General features: G+C 41.4%; 1 protein-coding gene across 1 annotated transcript in view; it reads right to left on the bottom strand.

Annotated features, from left to right (window-relative positions):
• The window catches only part of FBN2 (fibrillin 2), a 314,667-nt gene that overhangs the window by 22,219 nt on the left and 276,315 nt on the right, over positions 1-16,133 (bottom strand). Inside the window, exons 54-61 of the mRNA XM_074995040.1 lie at positions 11,355-11,477; positions 10,224-10,355; positions 7,652-7,777; positions 4,596-4,802; positions 3,468-3,593; positions 2,921-3,043; positions 1,852-1,968; positions 571-699 (exon numbers count right to left, since the gene is read on the bottom strand). Of these exons, the coding sequence (XP_074851141.1) occupies positions 571-699; positions 1,852-1,968; positions 2,921-3,043; positions 3,468-3,593; positions 4,596-4,802; positions 7,652-7,777; positions 10,224-10,355; positions 11,355-11,477 (1,083 nt within the window). The remainder of the gene's footprint in view (positions 1-570; positions 700-1,851; positions 1,969-2,920; positions 3,044-3,467; positions 3,594-4,595; positions 4,803-7,651; positions 7,778-10,223; positions 10,356-11,354; positions 11,478-16,133) is intronic.

Below are 16,133 nucleotides of genomic sequence, written 5' to 3' on the forward strand. Positions count from 1 at the left end.
ACACACAATGATTTCTGATGCTGAGTTAAACCAGGAAAAGCCTTACAAATCCACAGATATCCACAGCTCTTTTTTGTGGATACAAATGCAAATACAAATTTTGTATCTGGAACGCTGTAAATTTGCAGATACCTGCTTTGTATCTGCAGGCATACATGGATAGCTACACATCATTTTTGCAGATGTGGATACCAATTTTGTATCCATGCAGGGCTCTAAACCTGGGTGTGTTTGCATTTGAGGGGTGGGGGCAGGAGCAGAGAAGGGTGTTTTATGGAGATAGTATAAAATACTGTTGCTGTGGAATGTGGTGGCTACAGCTGGGAAGTTAGTTCCCATTGTGTTACAGAGCACTCAAATATCTGCTTATGCCGATTGTGCTATTTGTGCAACAAAGCTGAAGGATAAGCAAATTGTCAATAGAAATCTTCTAATGTATATTCTTGTTTTTTCAACATCTGCTATTTAGGTTAAGGGCCTATGCTATAATTCATGCAAATACTCAATCTGATTTCAATACAAACTGCAGATTTTTGCCTCACCAGAGAACATATGGCCTTTAAAATTTACCTTCACAGTTTAATCCAGTAGAATCCAAAGAGAAGCCTCTCTGACACTCGCAGCTGAAACTTCCAGGGGTGTTTTGACAGATTCCTTTTAATCCACAAAGTGCTGGCTGTGAACCACACTCATTGTTATCTAGAAAAAATTGAGTAGTTTAAAAAAAATTATACAGCTATGTGAATGGAGGAGAAAAAAATTACATACAGTTTACACATACAAGATAAATTTACACATCGTCATACATATTGTCACATATATGATTTGCATCTACTAAACTTGAAAGTCTAATTACTTGAGATGCAGATTAAAAGCCATAAGGACTCCAAATATTTGTGCATAACTGAACTGGAAGTGTAAGTTGTACTGTGATTCAGTCTCTGGTGCAAAATACACGTACAAGGTAAGTGAAGAAAAAGAATGGTGTTTGAATAGTGTGACCAGATGCAAATCTTAAAGATAAACAGGTGAATAAAAAGGCTCCAGCTTACACAGCATTTTTAAAAACTTGATGGCTGGGTCTACACTAGCTTCCTTCTTTGAAGGGGGCATGGTAATCATCCTGCGTGGAGAATACTAATGAAGTGCTCCAATGAATATGCAGCACCTCATTAGGCTAATTCTCCCTGTGGCAACTTCAAAGTTGCAGATTGCAAAGTGCCAGCATGCCAGGTAGCCACGGGAACTTTGAAGTATCCATACAACTTGGAAGTGTCTGCAGCTACATAGCATGACAGCGCTTTGAAGTTTGCAAGTTTGAAGTTGCCCTGGGGACAGTTAGCCTAATGAGGTGCTACATATTCATTGCAGCACTTCATTGGTATTCTCCACTCAGGCTGATAACCATGCTCCCTTTTGAAGAAGGGGGCTATGGTAGACACACCTGATGTTACTTTGGCTGTTGGTACAGTATTGCATAGTTCTGACTGTCACTGGCCTTGCTTGACTAAGTAATTTACCAGGTATTCCATATTCAGCATAGGGGAAAGATGGTCATTCTAGTTTTGAACATTTGGCCCACAATCTACACTACACATGTGAATGGCTTAAATTGGTATATTATCTGTGCTAAAGGTTTTAAAGATATCGTTAGCTATTGAAGGAAAGAAAACTTCTTTAATCTGTTTTGATTAGCTTTTATAAAAGCAGATTTTTGGACTAAAAATACAGTCATCTGTGTATTATTAAATCTGTGAGACAAAACATATTGACAAAAAGGCTCATTAACTAGTGCCATTGTTTTCATAACAAAGAGACATACACAAAAACATAATGTCAAAGTGTTCTTACCAATACAAGCAGTGTGATGTTGAGTGAAACCCGGTGGACATTTACACGTAAAGCCTCCAAGAGTGTTGACACAGAGGAACTGACAGTTGTGTTGTTTGGTTTGACATTCGTCAAGATCTGAAAAGAGCATTCTCTTAGTAAAACACAGTGAAAATGTTTTAGCCATGTTTTTGCTCAATCTAAACTGCAGAGAAAACTATCATTTGAAATTCCATCCTTTTAAACGCAATAATGTATTTTAGACTTATCACTTGAAGCTTAATCTATACTCATCAGTGAAGCACATGCTCAAGCAAGTTAAATAGAGTTGTCCCAGGTTCTCCACTCTAACATCAGTTTTTTGCTGGTGTCAATACAACTTGAGGTTGACAAAGTTACACCTGTCAACTAGTGTAATGTACTGGAGAATCAGGCCTGTTAGGTGCATGATGGTCAGAAAATGACTGGCTAAAGTAACAGAGAGCTAGCCGTGTTAGTCTATAGTCTATCAAAACAAAAAGCAGTCCAGTAGCACTTTAAAGACTAACAAAATAATTTATTAATTTATTTATTAATAATTTAGGTGGTGAGCTTTTGTGGGATAGACCCACTTCTTCAGATCATAGCCATACCACAACAGACTCAATACGGCTATGGCTATTATAATAGTATATAATATGGCTATGGTCTGGCAATGGTCTGAAGAAGTGGGTCTGTCCCACAAAAGCTCACCACCTAAATTATTAATAAATAAATTAATAAATTATTTTGTTAGTCTTTAAAGTGCTACTGGACTGCTTTTTTGTTTTCGCTAAAGTAAATTAGCATTAGCTTCCTACTGCAGTTAGAATTAGTGCAAGTTTTCCCCTTTCCCTCCATCTCATATCTAACGTACCAGTTTTATACCAAATTCATGCAACTTGTACTGCACCACTTATGCCACTTTCTACATCAGCTCTGACTGCGGGAGCTGCAGCCATTATATTACCTCTGGGAGTTCATGAAGTTGAGGATATTCATGAAGTGACCATTGCATAAAATACATTTCAAAACCCTAACAAAACTAGAGGTAACTGACAGCTTTCTTCACCTTTGCATGTCTTTCCATCCTCTTGCAGGATGTAGCCACGAGGACATGAGCACTGATAGCTTCCTTCTGAGTTCTTGCAGATAAAGTTGCAGGGCTTTGGAGACTGGGAACATTCATCAAGATCTAAGTGGGAGAATTAGTACAAATATTCATTTACTTACAGGGATGCTACTGAATAGCTGCACGTCCGTCTAAATTTTCCAAATTAGTTTTATAATTTTTTCATGCTTTCTAATTGTCCCTTCTTTACAAGCTGCAGGCTATTGGTGACATAACCCTGAAACCACAGTGCATATGGTTTGAGGATCAACTCAAAAAGGTAAACTAATTTCTAAAGAAAAAGACTCAGTATTACCACTCTCATGTTGTTGCTAAAATACCAGTAGGTTAGCTGAACTTCAATATGCAAGTGTGAAGAGAAGGAGAAAATTTGTATATTACACGGCTTTAAGGAATTTACCTGGGAATTTCACAATGAAAATAAGTATTTTGTTAAAAAAATCTGTTGAATGCGCAAAAATACTAAGCATTATTATGATAACCTTACCCACACAGGATGTCCCAGTTATATCAGTGGTGTAGCCAACTTTACAAAAGCATCTGAAAGAACCCATTGTGTTGATACACTGGCCATTTCTACACAGGTTTGGCATGACCTTACATTCATCAATATCTGGAGAGGAAACAATCATTGCATTTTAAAACGTAAGCAGAAGCTCATTAGTATCACACGTGAATGTGGCATCTACGGTCTAATTAAATCTAGAAATGTCTGTTTTTTATAACCAAGCTCATTATTCTTTTGTTTAAATTCTCTCACTTGCCTTTTTGAGAGCTAAATAAAATGATCTTGTTCTCATTGATAAATTCCAGCTTGTTTTAACCATGATGGAATTACAGGGCATTGAGATAGTACTGGGGTATATACTGATTCTTTTTAACCTTTAATACTTTATCAGTTTTCCTACCAATATGCTTCTATTATATACTTCTGTTCAACATTAATTTTAGAGATGTGTCCAATCCAAACACCCTTTAGATTTAAATTTTATTCTGCAGCTGGATCCGAACTCTGTAACTTGGTCCAACTTTGGTGATGTGTGGAGAAACCCAATTCCACTTTTGCAAATTTAATTTAGAAAGGATGTATATTTAATAAAAGTGAAATTTCTTTAGATTGTTAAAAGAAAGTCAAACCAATCATAAGAATTAACAACATGTGTGGGTTTCCTTTTTAGCTGTATGAAGAAATATGCAGATCACACAGTGAAACTATTGTGTAACTACAGTTTCAGCTGTTGATTACTTTTGGCTTATGTATATATGTTTTGCAGCATGCAGAAGCTTCTAGGCAGTCTCTAGCCTTTTGGTTTATTATAATATCTCCAGTTTATTATAATATCTCCAGTTAGGGCCAATCTTTCAAATCCTTGCTTGTGACTATTCCCATAGAAGGTACTAGGTAAGGATTTGTGCATTCTGCCCATCAAAGAGCATCTGAAATAAAATATTGGCTACATAGGAAAGACCAAGGTGAACAATTTTGCAGCAAACTTCAGAAATGCTGGTAACATCAGTGAAACATCTCAGAGATTGAAGAAAACATGTTACTTTGTGGTATCTTTAATGTTTATTTCCGCTTCTCTCCCATGTCATCTGTTCTTCCTACAATTACCTCTTCCATCTGTTGCATATCCTGGTCCATGTGGACAGAGTTTCTTATACTGAGTGGTTCCTGGCAGTGGACAAAGCTCACATTGGTTGCCCCAGCCTCGCCCTCCATCACAGCAGCACTCTGACTTGGTGACAAGATTACGGCTACTGGAAGCCATCTGGCACATTGTCTGTAAAACTTCAGCAAAACAGAATCCTTGGCGGTTGTCTGAAAAGATGGAGTAAAGGAGTTGAAAGAATGTGAGCTGGATGTGTATTAAACTGGAAGTCTGACAAACTGTTTTCATCCATTAAAATTATATATGAATGCTTTTAAAAATGAACTAAAAAAGAAAACAGCGGTTGCGGTTGAGACCAGATTTATGTGCTGAGTGACTCTGATAGCAAGCAGTCTATAGAGCATATTTAGCATATTAACACAGTTTATCTTACCTTATCTGAAAAAATCTATTTGCAATCTGCTGCTTTTGAAGGTTTGCTAAGGCTGCCCTCACACAAGTCAGTGGCTACAGGAGACCTGTTACCACTTTTATCTTAGAATAATGCATTCTCTAGCATCCCCAGCAAACCTGGCAGAGCAGCATGATTGTGTGAATGATAAAATAAACTGGCAAAACTTGGATGTGACCAAGGCCTTAGCATGCCAAATATCCCCCAATGGAGCATAATTTTTTATGTACAGGATATAGACACTAGTCCAGAGTCATCTGTCTGATTTGACAGGTAAAATGGACAGCATTTCCTTAGTGCAGGCTATTCTCTAATAGCAGCTGTTTCACTGGCTTTTGCGTTTGTTCGTTTTGTTTTCATAGTAAAAAGTCAGCTGAATTTTACTACCAGTGATACCACATTCATTCTTGGATTTCCACTGGCCCTTGGAAGGATAATATTGCTTCTCTCACCCCTAGACATACAACTCCAGTGTCAGAAAATCCACCAAGAGGGATGAGTCGGATGAATATTTTTTGCTGGTGGGGCACGACTGACCTCTTATATTTGTTTGATTAGATACTGTGAGGAGAGGCAGGTGACAGCAAATTGCCTGATTGTCCTCTATGTGTCTCTGTAGAGGAACAGCAGCAGATACAAAGAGATATCAGTGACTCTTCCCTGCATAAGTTGAGTTTAATTCTTTTCAAAAAAGTCACACATGTAAATGACTTTTTAGCCTATTAGTGGGTTTTAATAGGATTTAGGGTCCTAAGCCACGTAGATGCTTTTGAAAAATTTTACTCATACTCAGTCATCTAATTAACTTTACCAAAGACACCTCAAATGTTAAGTGTCTACTGGTAGGCATGCACAAAGCCCCAACTCCTGATGCTTAATCCTCTTTCATGCCTAATCCCAGTGGGATTCTTAAAGTAGGTGTTGCCTTGCCTATTGATCCAGCAGACCACATGCCTCCTCAGCACATCAGATTAGCTAGTTAATGTGCACCCTGCTCTGTGAAACCTAGCAACCCATTCTCAAGCACCTAACTTTTCCCATGCATGTTGAAGACAGTCTGGATCCCTAATTAGTGTGTTGTGGATTCCACTAGGCAGCATGGTGGCCTAGAAGTCAAATGCTGTACACCTAGTATTAGTCCCCTTTGCAGCTAAAGTGTAATTTTCTTGTGTAGTATGGAGAAACTGGTACATATTTCCCCCTTTTAACTGGCCAATGATGATGTGTCAGTGCTGAAGATCTACTCAAAGGCTTGGAACAGAGCCTTAAGTTATCACTGCAACTACATTTGGATTAAGATGCTTCCCTTGAAAATGTTTTACAACCAGGATCATGAAAGCCAGTTTCATCTAGGGGTAGATTTACTTGTGAAGAAACTGATTTTATGCATTTTTAGGGAGGAGCAAAAATCCTTATTTTAACAATTCCTGATGACCATAGTTTGTTTTGGAAGAATTATCTGGTTTCATCACTTGAAATCATTCACATGCCTTTTTCCTATTACTTCCTAAAGCATTTAGCATTTTTAATCAGAAATTAATATACTAATGTCAGGTAATCACAAGAATATTAAAAAACATCCAATTGTTTGCCCTCTTGAATGGTAACTTTCACATTCAGTAGTTAAAACCATAAACCATTTTGTGAATTCAACACTATGAAGACTGAAAAAACCCATGATATTATCAGATGGCCTGCCATCTTCCAGAAGTTACTAGCTTCTAATGTAATAAGCATCTGCCTGATAGTTAACAACTCTATTCACTTTCAGTTAATTCTCTCTCCTTGCTTCAACAAGGAATAAAAGCTTCAGCAACCATTCCTACCCTTTCTTCTCAGTTAGCGGGGACTACATTTATTTGACTTTCTCTTTAGGTTATCAGGCTATGCTAAAACTTTCTTATTGTTTCCACGTAGGCATAAGATCTTTGAAGTTTGCATTGCCTTCCTTTTTATTGTTAAGAATTTATTTAAAATTTAATTTACAGACTGAAATTCACACCTATGGCATATAGAAGTTTACCAGTAACATTTTCTACCCTTACTTTAGATGTGCATATTACAATAATCTCCATCTAGCAAAAGAGTGAGTTATGGGAAAAAAAAAAACAACCCTGCTAGTTAGTGAAAAGTAATGGTTTGTACATATTTTTTACAACAACTATACCATATAACAGATCTAATACTTAACTTCTGTAGTAGCTGTATATGGCTCATAAACGTAATAATTATAGACATATTTTTCTCTTAACATAAGCCTAGTTTACCCTATATGCAAGCTGTTCTCTTTTGGCATGAGCCCACCATTTGATTTCATTTTTTTCCTGGATATGTTATCTATCATTTTTTCCAGAAATAAAATAAATCACTGTTTTCTCATTGAAAACTTGATTTATCTTAATCCTGAAAACAGATCAAGGATAATTATTTAGTACCTTCTACCCACAGCCGAGAAAATACAGTTGAAATATTCAGGGTCTGTATTAATGGTAGAGATCTTAAAATCAGTGCTTTTATTTTTTATTTAACTATTCCACCTCTGTTTTATTGCACAGAAGCTATATGTTTTCATGTAATGGGAAATGCATGCCAAGGAAATCAACCTACCAAGACACTCAGTGCCTGAGGGGCTTGACTGGAATCCTTCATTACATTCACACCTGTAGCTTCCAATAATGTTCACACAGCGACCATTTTCACATATACCTGGCTTGGTGCGACATTCATTTTCATCTTTACAAAAATATGAAAAACAGTGAATGTCATTTAAAACTGATCTGACTTGACAGACAGAGAAGTGTTGTCACAGTTATTTACTCAGCAGGCAAAGAAACTTCAAACATGTTGCTAACTAATATATTTATATACAGTGGCTAACAGACAGCTGAGTAAGCTTCCAAAGACTGACAATCCCCTCCTTCACCCAAACCTCCTCTCACCCCCCACCCTCTCCTGCATCCCAGTCCCTTACCCCAAGCTTCCTTCTGCATCCAAACTCTGTCCAAGACCTTGTATTCCCTCTATAAAGAAGTGCGGCCCTTGACTACTTACCAAAATCTTGAAATGTCTCCCCCCCGCCCCCCTCATCAAGAATTATTGTCCACCCCGACTCTACGTGCTTTGAAGAAGGTATGGAAAGATATAGCAATTTAGAAAGATAAACCTTGCCAATTGCCTACTATTATGACAGGAAAGAAAAATGAAATCGAGTAAGTTTTAAATGAACCATAGTATAAGCCCATTACTCTACAACTTTGTTCAGCAATTACTATTAAAATGAAATTTAAAACATTAATGAAGAGAATTCTTCAAAATAAAATAGTGTGACTCATTAAGAAAGAGAAAGTTAATACAGGTTGAACCTCACTATTCCTGCATCCTCGGGCCCTGACTGGTGCTGAATTAGAGAAATTTGTCAGACCACAGGAGGACATTACCAACACTTCCCTTGCTTACTGGGCTCTTAGAAGACATCTGGGGTAAATTAGAGCTAAATAACAGCACAGAATACTGAGTGCCAGGACTGGTAGTGGGAAACAAACTTTATGGATCCATGGGAAACTTGGCCGTGCCTGTGATAAATGGTAATCCAGCTAATTTAAATCAAGGTGGATTATGGATGTTGCCAGATGAGAGCGCGCTGGACTACAATAGTTCAAGTTGTTAGATGTCAAGATGGCCACAACTCTACATAGTGTGCCTGTTCTGCAAGGGCACCCAAGCACAAGTTTCAAACCAAGTGTTCCTAGGTACCTTTCCTAAAATAGAGTTTATAATGCCAAAGTGTCTGTCCCTCTTCCCCACATTAGCTTGCAAAAACAAATAGATGCAGGGAAGTACACTGGAACTTAAGGGAAGTACACTAGAAGGTTTGGCTTCTGGAGGCAAAAATGGGTAAGTTTAAATGAAAGCTGTATCTCTCATAAATGCACAATTCTTGATTTCTTACTAGCAAAGCAACTGATTCTTCCAGACTAAAAATGACTGTTTCCCTTGAGGGCATACTAAAATTCAGAAGAATTCTGTAAGAACAGATTTTATTATGCTGCTGGGGGAAGATTATTACTGTTCTCGTGAACACATTCACAGCATGCATGTTTAACAGAACTAAATGATCGCTTCAGAATGGGCAATGAATTTGTTCTATTGCAAAGGAAAAATTCTGATTCTAGACTCAGCAGCACTACTAAGACCAATTCATTTTTCCTCTAAATAAATTATAATAATGGTCAAGGCAATCTATTTGTGTGTTAATTTTAAGGTGAGAGTATTATTCTGAACTGTGATGGTTTTTACTTTCCATTAATTCTTTGCTGCTGAAAAAGGTGGATACATAAATATACTTTCCCCTATAACTGGATATTTTTGGAAATACACCACTTCATATTTACCCATAGTTATTCTACTTCTATAGATTTAAGAGTTCAGTTCAGCAATTCTTATTTATGAGGAATAGTACTGCGCTCACTAGGCCTTCTTGTGTAAGAATTATATGGTGAAAAGATCAGAGAATCAAGCACTAAAATAAGGAAAGACTGGCGGGAACAGAGATAGAATAGACCTATCAAGTGAAAGAGTGGGAAAAAAAGCCTTGTGTCTCCATCCCCATGTACAGATGTGTGGGTATATGTAACTGAGCACAGATGAAATCTGTACTTGTGTTTTTTGTGTCTACAAAATATTGCAGCTGCAGCTGAGTAACTGAGCTTCTAATTACTTTATCTACATAGAGTCAAGTAACAAAGTATGTAAGTAATTAGCACCTAGCTGCCATTTATGACTTTTGAGATCTCCCCATTAACCTGCAAGTCAAAATTTTAAGAAGAGGTTTGGATGGGCAAAATTGTGCAAAAATTTAGCATGTTGAGCATTTTTCTGCACTGGAACATCTTCTGCACTCCCATAAGAAGTTGGCTTTTTCCAAAAGACAAGCAGAGTTGGCTCAGAGTAACAATACTCTAGTGTTAAGCAGTACAATACAGAGCATAAGATCTTGGGGGCTGCTTAAAAGAAATAGGTCTCTGGTAATCTCACGTACTTTTTAAAGAGGTATACAATTCTGACACCTAACAATAGTATGCTCTGACTAGTTATTTTCCATATGTGCTTATTATATAGTTATGAAGTTTTCATTTTAATATTGGAGATATGTATGAAGTGTTCTCTTATCAAGGCTTACCCATGCAGCCTTCTCCATCAGGTCTACGAATCATTCCAGGAGGACATATACACATGAAGGTCCCAATCAAGTTTTTGCACATCATGCCTCTTGATTCACAGTCATGGAGACCTTCTGCACATTCATCCATGTCTGAAAAAGAATAGTATGTGCTGTATTTCAAATAACAAAGATCTAGTATGAGTGCTTTCTTGTAGGTTTAGTTGTATGAAACAACTAGTATTTGTTTAGAAAATAAAAAATGTTATTTTTCTTCTTAACAAAAACAGTTTAGGATTAAAGTAAAAAAGGTAACAGGGTACACTGGGGAGGGGGCATGTGAGCACAGCAAGTAATCCAACACCTGAGAGCCACTCCTGATTAGTACAAAATTAAGTGAATAGCAGCTCCCCTCATCTTTAACATTGTTGCACTATAACCCACAAGCTATGTTTACATTAGAGAGTTGTATTGACAAAATGCCGGTTTTGTCAACAAAACCCATGGAGTGTTCACACTAAAAATGTGTTCTGTCAACAGTAAATGGACAGAACACAGTACTTTTGTCAACAGCCTTCTAGCTCACCCCCACTTCCAGAAAGGCAGAACACCTTTCTGGACAGAATCTGTTGACAAAAAAGCTGTGCGAATGCTGCAAGGGGCCTTCAGTCAACAGACGGCTTCCGCGTCACTGGGCAGTCCTGTCTGCTGCGCTGCCAGTCAGCTGTTCTGTTGAGAGAGCAGCTAGGCAGTCTGAGTGGATCACATTTTTGACCCACTTGGCAGTCTAGCCATGATCTGTCAACACAAATTTTGTGAGAAGATATCTTCCGACAGTAACGTCTATTAACAAGTGACTGTAATGTAGACATAGCCACAAGGAGTACATGTTCCTGCATGAAACTTGATCCAAGTTTTTGTGATAAGTGGAGACAAAAAAGCCCACCACGTGATGTTCTGTATCAAAGACAAGGCTGGGTGTAACAATGTGGTGCATCACATGGTAGGTACTATTACAACATTTTATTAAAGAGGCTGGATACAGGATGCACTGAAAAAAACTTTTGACCATTATTGTGTAACAGGCATGGGAAAAAATATTACATTTTAATAGTCACCATTACTTTCTAGAACTTTTAACAAGTTAATTACCTTTGCACATCTTTTGGTCTTCTCTTAGTTCATAGCCAGCCGGACAGGTGCATTCATAGAAACCGTAAGTGTTGATGCACCGAAAAGCACACAGCAAAGGATTCTGAGCACACTCATTTATGTCTGAATAGAAAGGAAAAGGGAGATTGAAAGCTGTGCTCCAGTTTAATTGTAATAGTACTCACAGAACTTTCTTTATGCCCATATTTTCTGTGTTACTATCTAAGAAGTGTTAGAAATCAGTGCTTCACCATATGCATTTCTGGTGAGATTCTGAAGCAACATAAACAAGAAAAAATGTATCCATGATATCCTCAGTTTATGTATAGCCTGCCAAATAAATCGCATATTATAACGTATACACTTCCAAAGCTGCCTTTAAGGTTAGAGTGGCAGGTGATATATAGTAAAATATCAACCCAAATCAAAATACATATTATTTACAATAAGGAGACCTGTGTCACCTTCAAAACTAACAGATTTATTTGGGCATAAACTGTTGTGGATAAAAACCACTTATCCAGATCCACACATGGGACAAAGTGGTTTTAATCTATGAAAGCCTATGCCCAAATAAATCTGTTAGTTTTTAAGGTGCCACCTGACTTGTTTTTGCAGATACAGACTAACACAGCTACCCCTTTGATACTGTTTATGAGAGATAATCTTTTCAAGGATGTGAAAGGCTAGCATTTCCCAAGCCCTTGAAAGTTGCCCTGTTGAGGAAAATAAACTAATCATGTCCTCCTCCTTCACACCCGCCATGTGTTGTTAGAGCCCTACCCAGAAAGGTGTAGCTCTTCATAATGCGATCCTCTCCCTCTGCTTTCTTACACACTTTAGTGAGCAGTGAAATAGTTGATGCTGACAATTTAAGTGTTAAGTATTATTACTGGCATTTGACTAAACATCCATTGAAATGAATGGGGGCATGGACCGCTCCCAATCTACTGTGGTATGTTCTCTGCAAACTCAAGACACTTTTTTACCAATTACACTCTGGCCATCTTTCCAATTTTTTTTTGCAACCATAACATTTAGTTATGGGAATTAAAGACATAAGTGGTGTCAGAAATAAAAGAAAGGTTACTCACCGTAGTAACAGTGGTTCTTCGAGGTGTGTCCCCGTGGGTGCTCCACATTAGGTGTTGGGCTCGCCCAGCGCCGCAGATCGGATCTTCCAAGTAGTTTCTGCCGGACCGCGCATGCGCCAGTGCGCGCCGCTCCCTTGCGCGCTCCTGGCCACGTGCGCGATCCGGTCCCCGCCAGTTCCTTGACCAACCGCCTCGGATGCTCCTGCAAAACACTAAACAGAGATCCGAAGCGGGGAGGATGGGCGGGTAGCGGAGCACCCACGGGGACACATCTCGAAGAACCACCGTTACTACGGCGAGTAACCTTTCTTTCTTCTTCGAGTGTCCCCGTGGGTGCTCCACATTAGGTGACTACCCAGCAGTAACCCAAGATAGGAGGTGGGTAATCGGATCATGTACAGCTTGTCCCTGAGAGGACCGCTGTCGAGAGCTGGGTATCCTCTTGGAATACCCTGTGAAGGGCGCAGTGCTTGGCGAAGGTATCATAGGATGACCAGGTCGCCGCTCTGCAAATGTCCTTTAGCGCAACGCCCTTGAAAAAGGCTGTTGATGCCGCCACCGCCCCAGTGGAATGAGCCCTGGGAGTGGCCAGTAAAGGAGTCTGTTTGAGTTCGTAGCACATTTTTATGCAGAATACGATGTGCTTCGAGATCCTCTGCGAAGAGAGACCTTCTCCTTTCAATTTGGGAGCGAGAGAGACTAGGAGTCTATCCGTTTTCCGGAAGGACTTGGTCCTGTCTATATAGAAGGCTAGCGCCCTCCTCACGTCCAGGAGGTGTAGGCGCGCCTCTTTGTTAGAGTTATGAGGCTTTGGATAAAACGAGGGTAAAACTATAGGTTCGTTAATATGAAACTCAGAAGAAACTTTAGGAACAAAGGCTGGATGCAGCCGTATGGTTACCGCCTCCTTGGAAAATACTGTGCAGGGTGGCGTTGCCATAACTGCCGCAAGCTCGCTCACCCTGCGAGCTGACGTGATTGCGAGAAGGAAGGTCGTCTTTATCGTAAGGAGGCGGAGGGAAACCGTGGCTAAAGGCTCGAACGGTGGTCCCGTTAGCGCATTAAGCACCAGGTCGAAGTTCCACGAAGGTGGAAGCAGTTTCCGAGGGGGGTATAGGTTTACCAACCCTTTGAGGAACCTGGTAACCATGGGATGGGCGAACACCGTGTGCCCTTCCTCTTCGTGTCTGAACGCCGAAATGGCGGCAAGGTGGACCTTTAACGAGGATAGTGAGAGTCCTCCTCTCTTGAGGTCCAGTAAATACTCTAATATTACAGGTATAGGCACCGAAAGGGGGGCTAGCTGTTTGGTAGAACACCATGCCATGAAGCAAGTCCATTTCTGCTTGTAGGTCTTCCTGGTGGAAGTCCTCCTGCTACTTTCTAGGACTTGTTGCACTTCCTCCGTACATGTGTTCTCTAGGGAGCTGAGCCATGGATTAACCACGCTTGTAGTCGCAGGCCTTGGGGGTGCGGATGCACTATGGACCCCTGGGCTTGCGTGAGCAGATCCGGCGCCACCGGAAGGGGCATCGGTGGACGGTCTGACATGCTCAGGAGTAGGGGGAACCATTGCTGTCGATCTCACGTTGGGACTATCAGGATCATTCGGGCTCCTTCCCTCCTGGCTTTCTGCAAGACTTTGTGGATCAGCACTGTGGGAGGAAAAGCGTAAAGCAGGGGCCCCTCAAGGAGATCGCGAATGCGTCCCCCAGGGACCCCCGTCCCAGTCCTGCCCTGGAGCAGAATCATGGGCACTTCTTGTTGTGTTGAGTGGCAAACAGGTCTATCTGGGGAAAGCCCCATGCGTGAAAAATCGGTCGTAGCAGATCGGGACGGATCTGCCACTCGTGCGTGAGTGCGAAACGCCTGCTCAGCTGGTCTGCCTTCACATTGTGAGCGCCTGGTAAGTACAAGGCTTTCAAGGTTATATTGTTGGCGATGCACCAGTTCCGCAACCGGACTGCTTCCGCACATAAGGCACGGGACCGAGCTCCTCCTTGCCAATTTATATAAAACATGGTGGAGGTATTGTCTGTACTGATCCCGACTACTTTGCCTTGTATATGGTCTCGAAAGTGTCTGCAGGCGTTGAACACTGCTCTGAGCTCCAGTATATTTATGTGCAGTGACTGTTCTGTGGAGGACCACAGCCCTTGCGTCACCTCTTCGCCCATGTGTGCTCCCCACCCTATGTGGGAGGCATCTGTAGTAAGAAAAACCGATATTTGTGGTTGGTGGAAGGGTACCCCTGTTAGCATGCTCTTGGGGTTTACCCACCATTGCAGGGATTTGCGCACCTCTGTTGTGGGCGACACCACCCTGTGAACGGTGTGTGCTGCTGGTTTGTATATGCTCGCCAGCCAGTGCTGCATGCTGCACATGTGTAACCTGGCGTTCTGTACTACGAACGTCGCCGCTGCCATGTGGCCCAGCAGCTGTAAGCATGTCAGAACCGGCACCGTAGGGCTGAAGGTGATGACTTGCACGAGGGAGCCGATGGCCCGAAAGCGTGTCTCTGGTAGATACACTCTCGCTGTAATAGAATTTATGCGTGCCCCTATGGACTCTATGTCCTGTGTGGGGTCTATTTTTGATTTTGCCAGATTGATAACCAGGCCAAGCGAAGAGAACGTGCCTGCTGTGACGTGTATCATGCGTAGTACCTCTTCCTTTGAGGCCCCTTTCAGTAGGCAGTCATCCAGATACGGGAATATAAATACCCCCTGTCTGTGCAGGTAGGCTGACACCACTGCCAAGGTCTTGGTGAAGACTCTGGGGGCCGAGGAGAAGCCAAACGGTAGGACCTTGTATTGAAAATGTTCTTTGCCTACCATGAACCGGAGGAATCGTCGGTGAGCCGGATGGATAGTTATGTGAAAATACGCGTCTTGTAAGTCGAGGGCTGCGAACCAATCTCCATCGTCCAGTGCCGTAAGGATGGAGGTGATTGTGATCATCCGAAAGCATTGCTTGTGCAGGTACTGGTTGAGGCCTCGAAGATCTAAGATGGGCCTCCAGCCTCCTGTCTTTTTCTCCGTGAGGAAGCACCTTGAGTAGAACCCTTTCCCTTGCAGTTGCTCCAGCACCCTTTCCACTGCCCCTATGAGCATGAGATGGTCTACCTCCTGCTTGAGCCTCGCTATGTGGGAGGCCTCCTGGAGGTGGGGCCTGGGTGGAGGTCGTGGCGGTGGGAGCGACTGGAAGGGGATGGCGTACCCCGTGGCTATGATCTCCAGCACCCATTTGTCTGTGGTGATCCTTTGCCACTGGTCGTAGAATGGTCGGAGGCGATGGTGGAATAACAGCTTCGGATGACCTTGTGTGATGGTAGTGATGGCGCAGCCCTGGATCTGTGTGTCAAACTTGTGGCCTTTGGCCCTGCCCCAAGGACGCCCGGCTCTGTTGGGAACGTCGCCTGGCAGCTCTGTACTGCTGGTGCTGTTGATGTCGCCCTTGCTCGTAACCCCTGTGGTACTGGGGACGCTGTTGCTGGTACTGGTACCGTCTTTGTTGAGGGTAGTACTTTTTCTTTCTGTATGGAGGGGTGTAAATCCCCAGGGTCCTAAGTGTGGCTCTTGAATCTTTACTGGAATGAAGGACCGGGTCAGTTGATTCAGCAAACAGCTTCTGCGTGTTGAAGGGAAGATCGACGATCTTTGCCTGCAGATCCCTCGGTATACCT

The sequence above is a fragment of the Carettochelys insculpta genome, chromosome 5 (genome assembly GCF_033958435.1).
Source record: "Carettochelys insculpta isolate YL-2023 chromosome 5, ASM3395843v1, whole genome shotgun sequence".
NCBI lineage: Eukaryota > Metazoa > Chordata > Testudines > Carettochelyidae > Carettochelys > Carettochelys insculpta.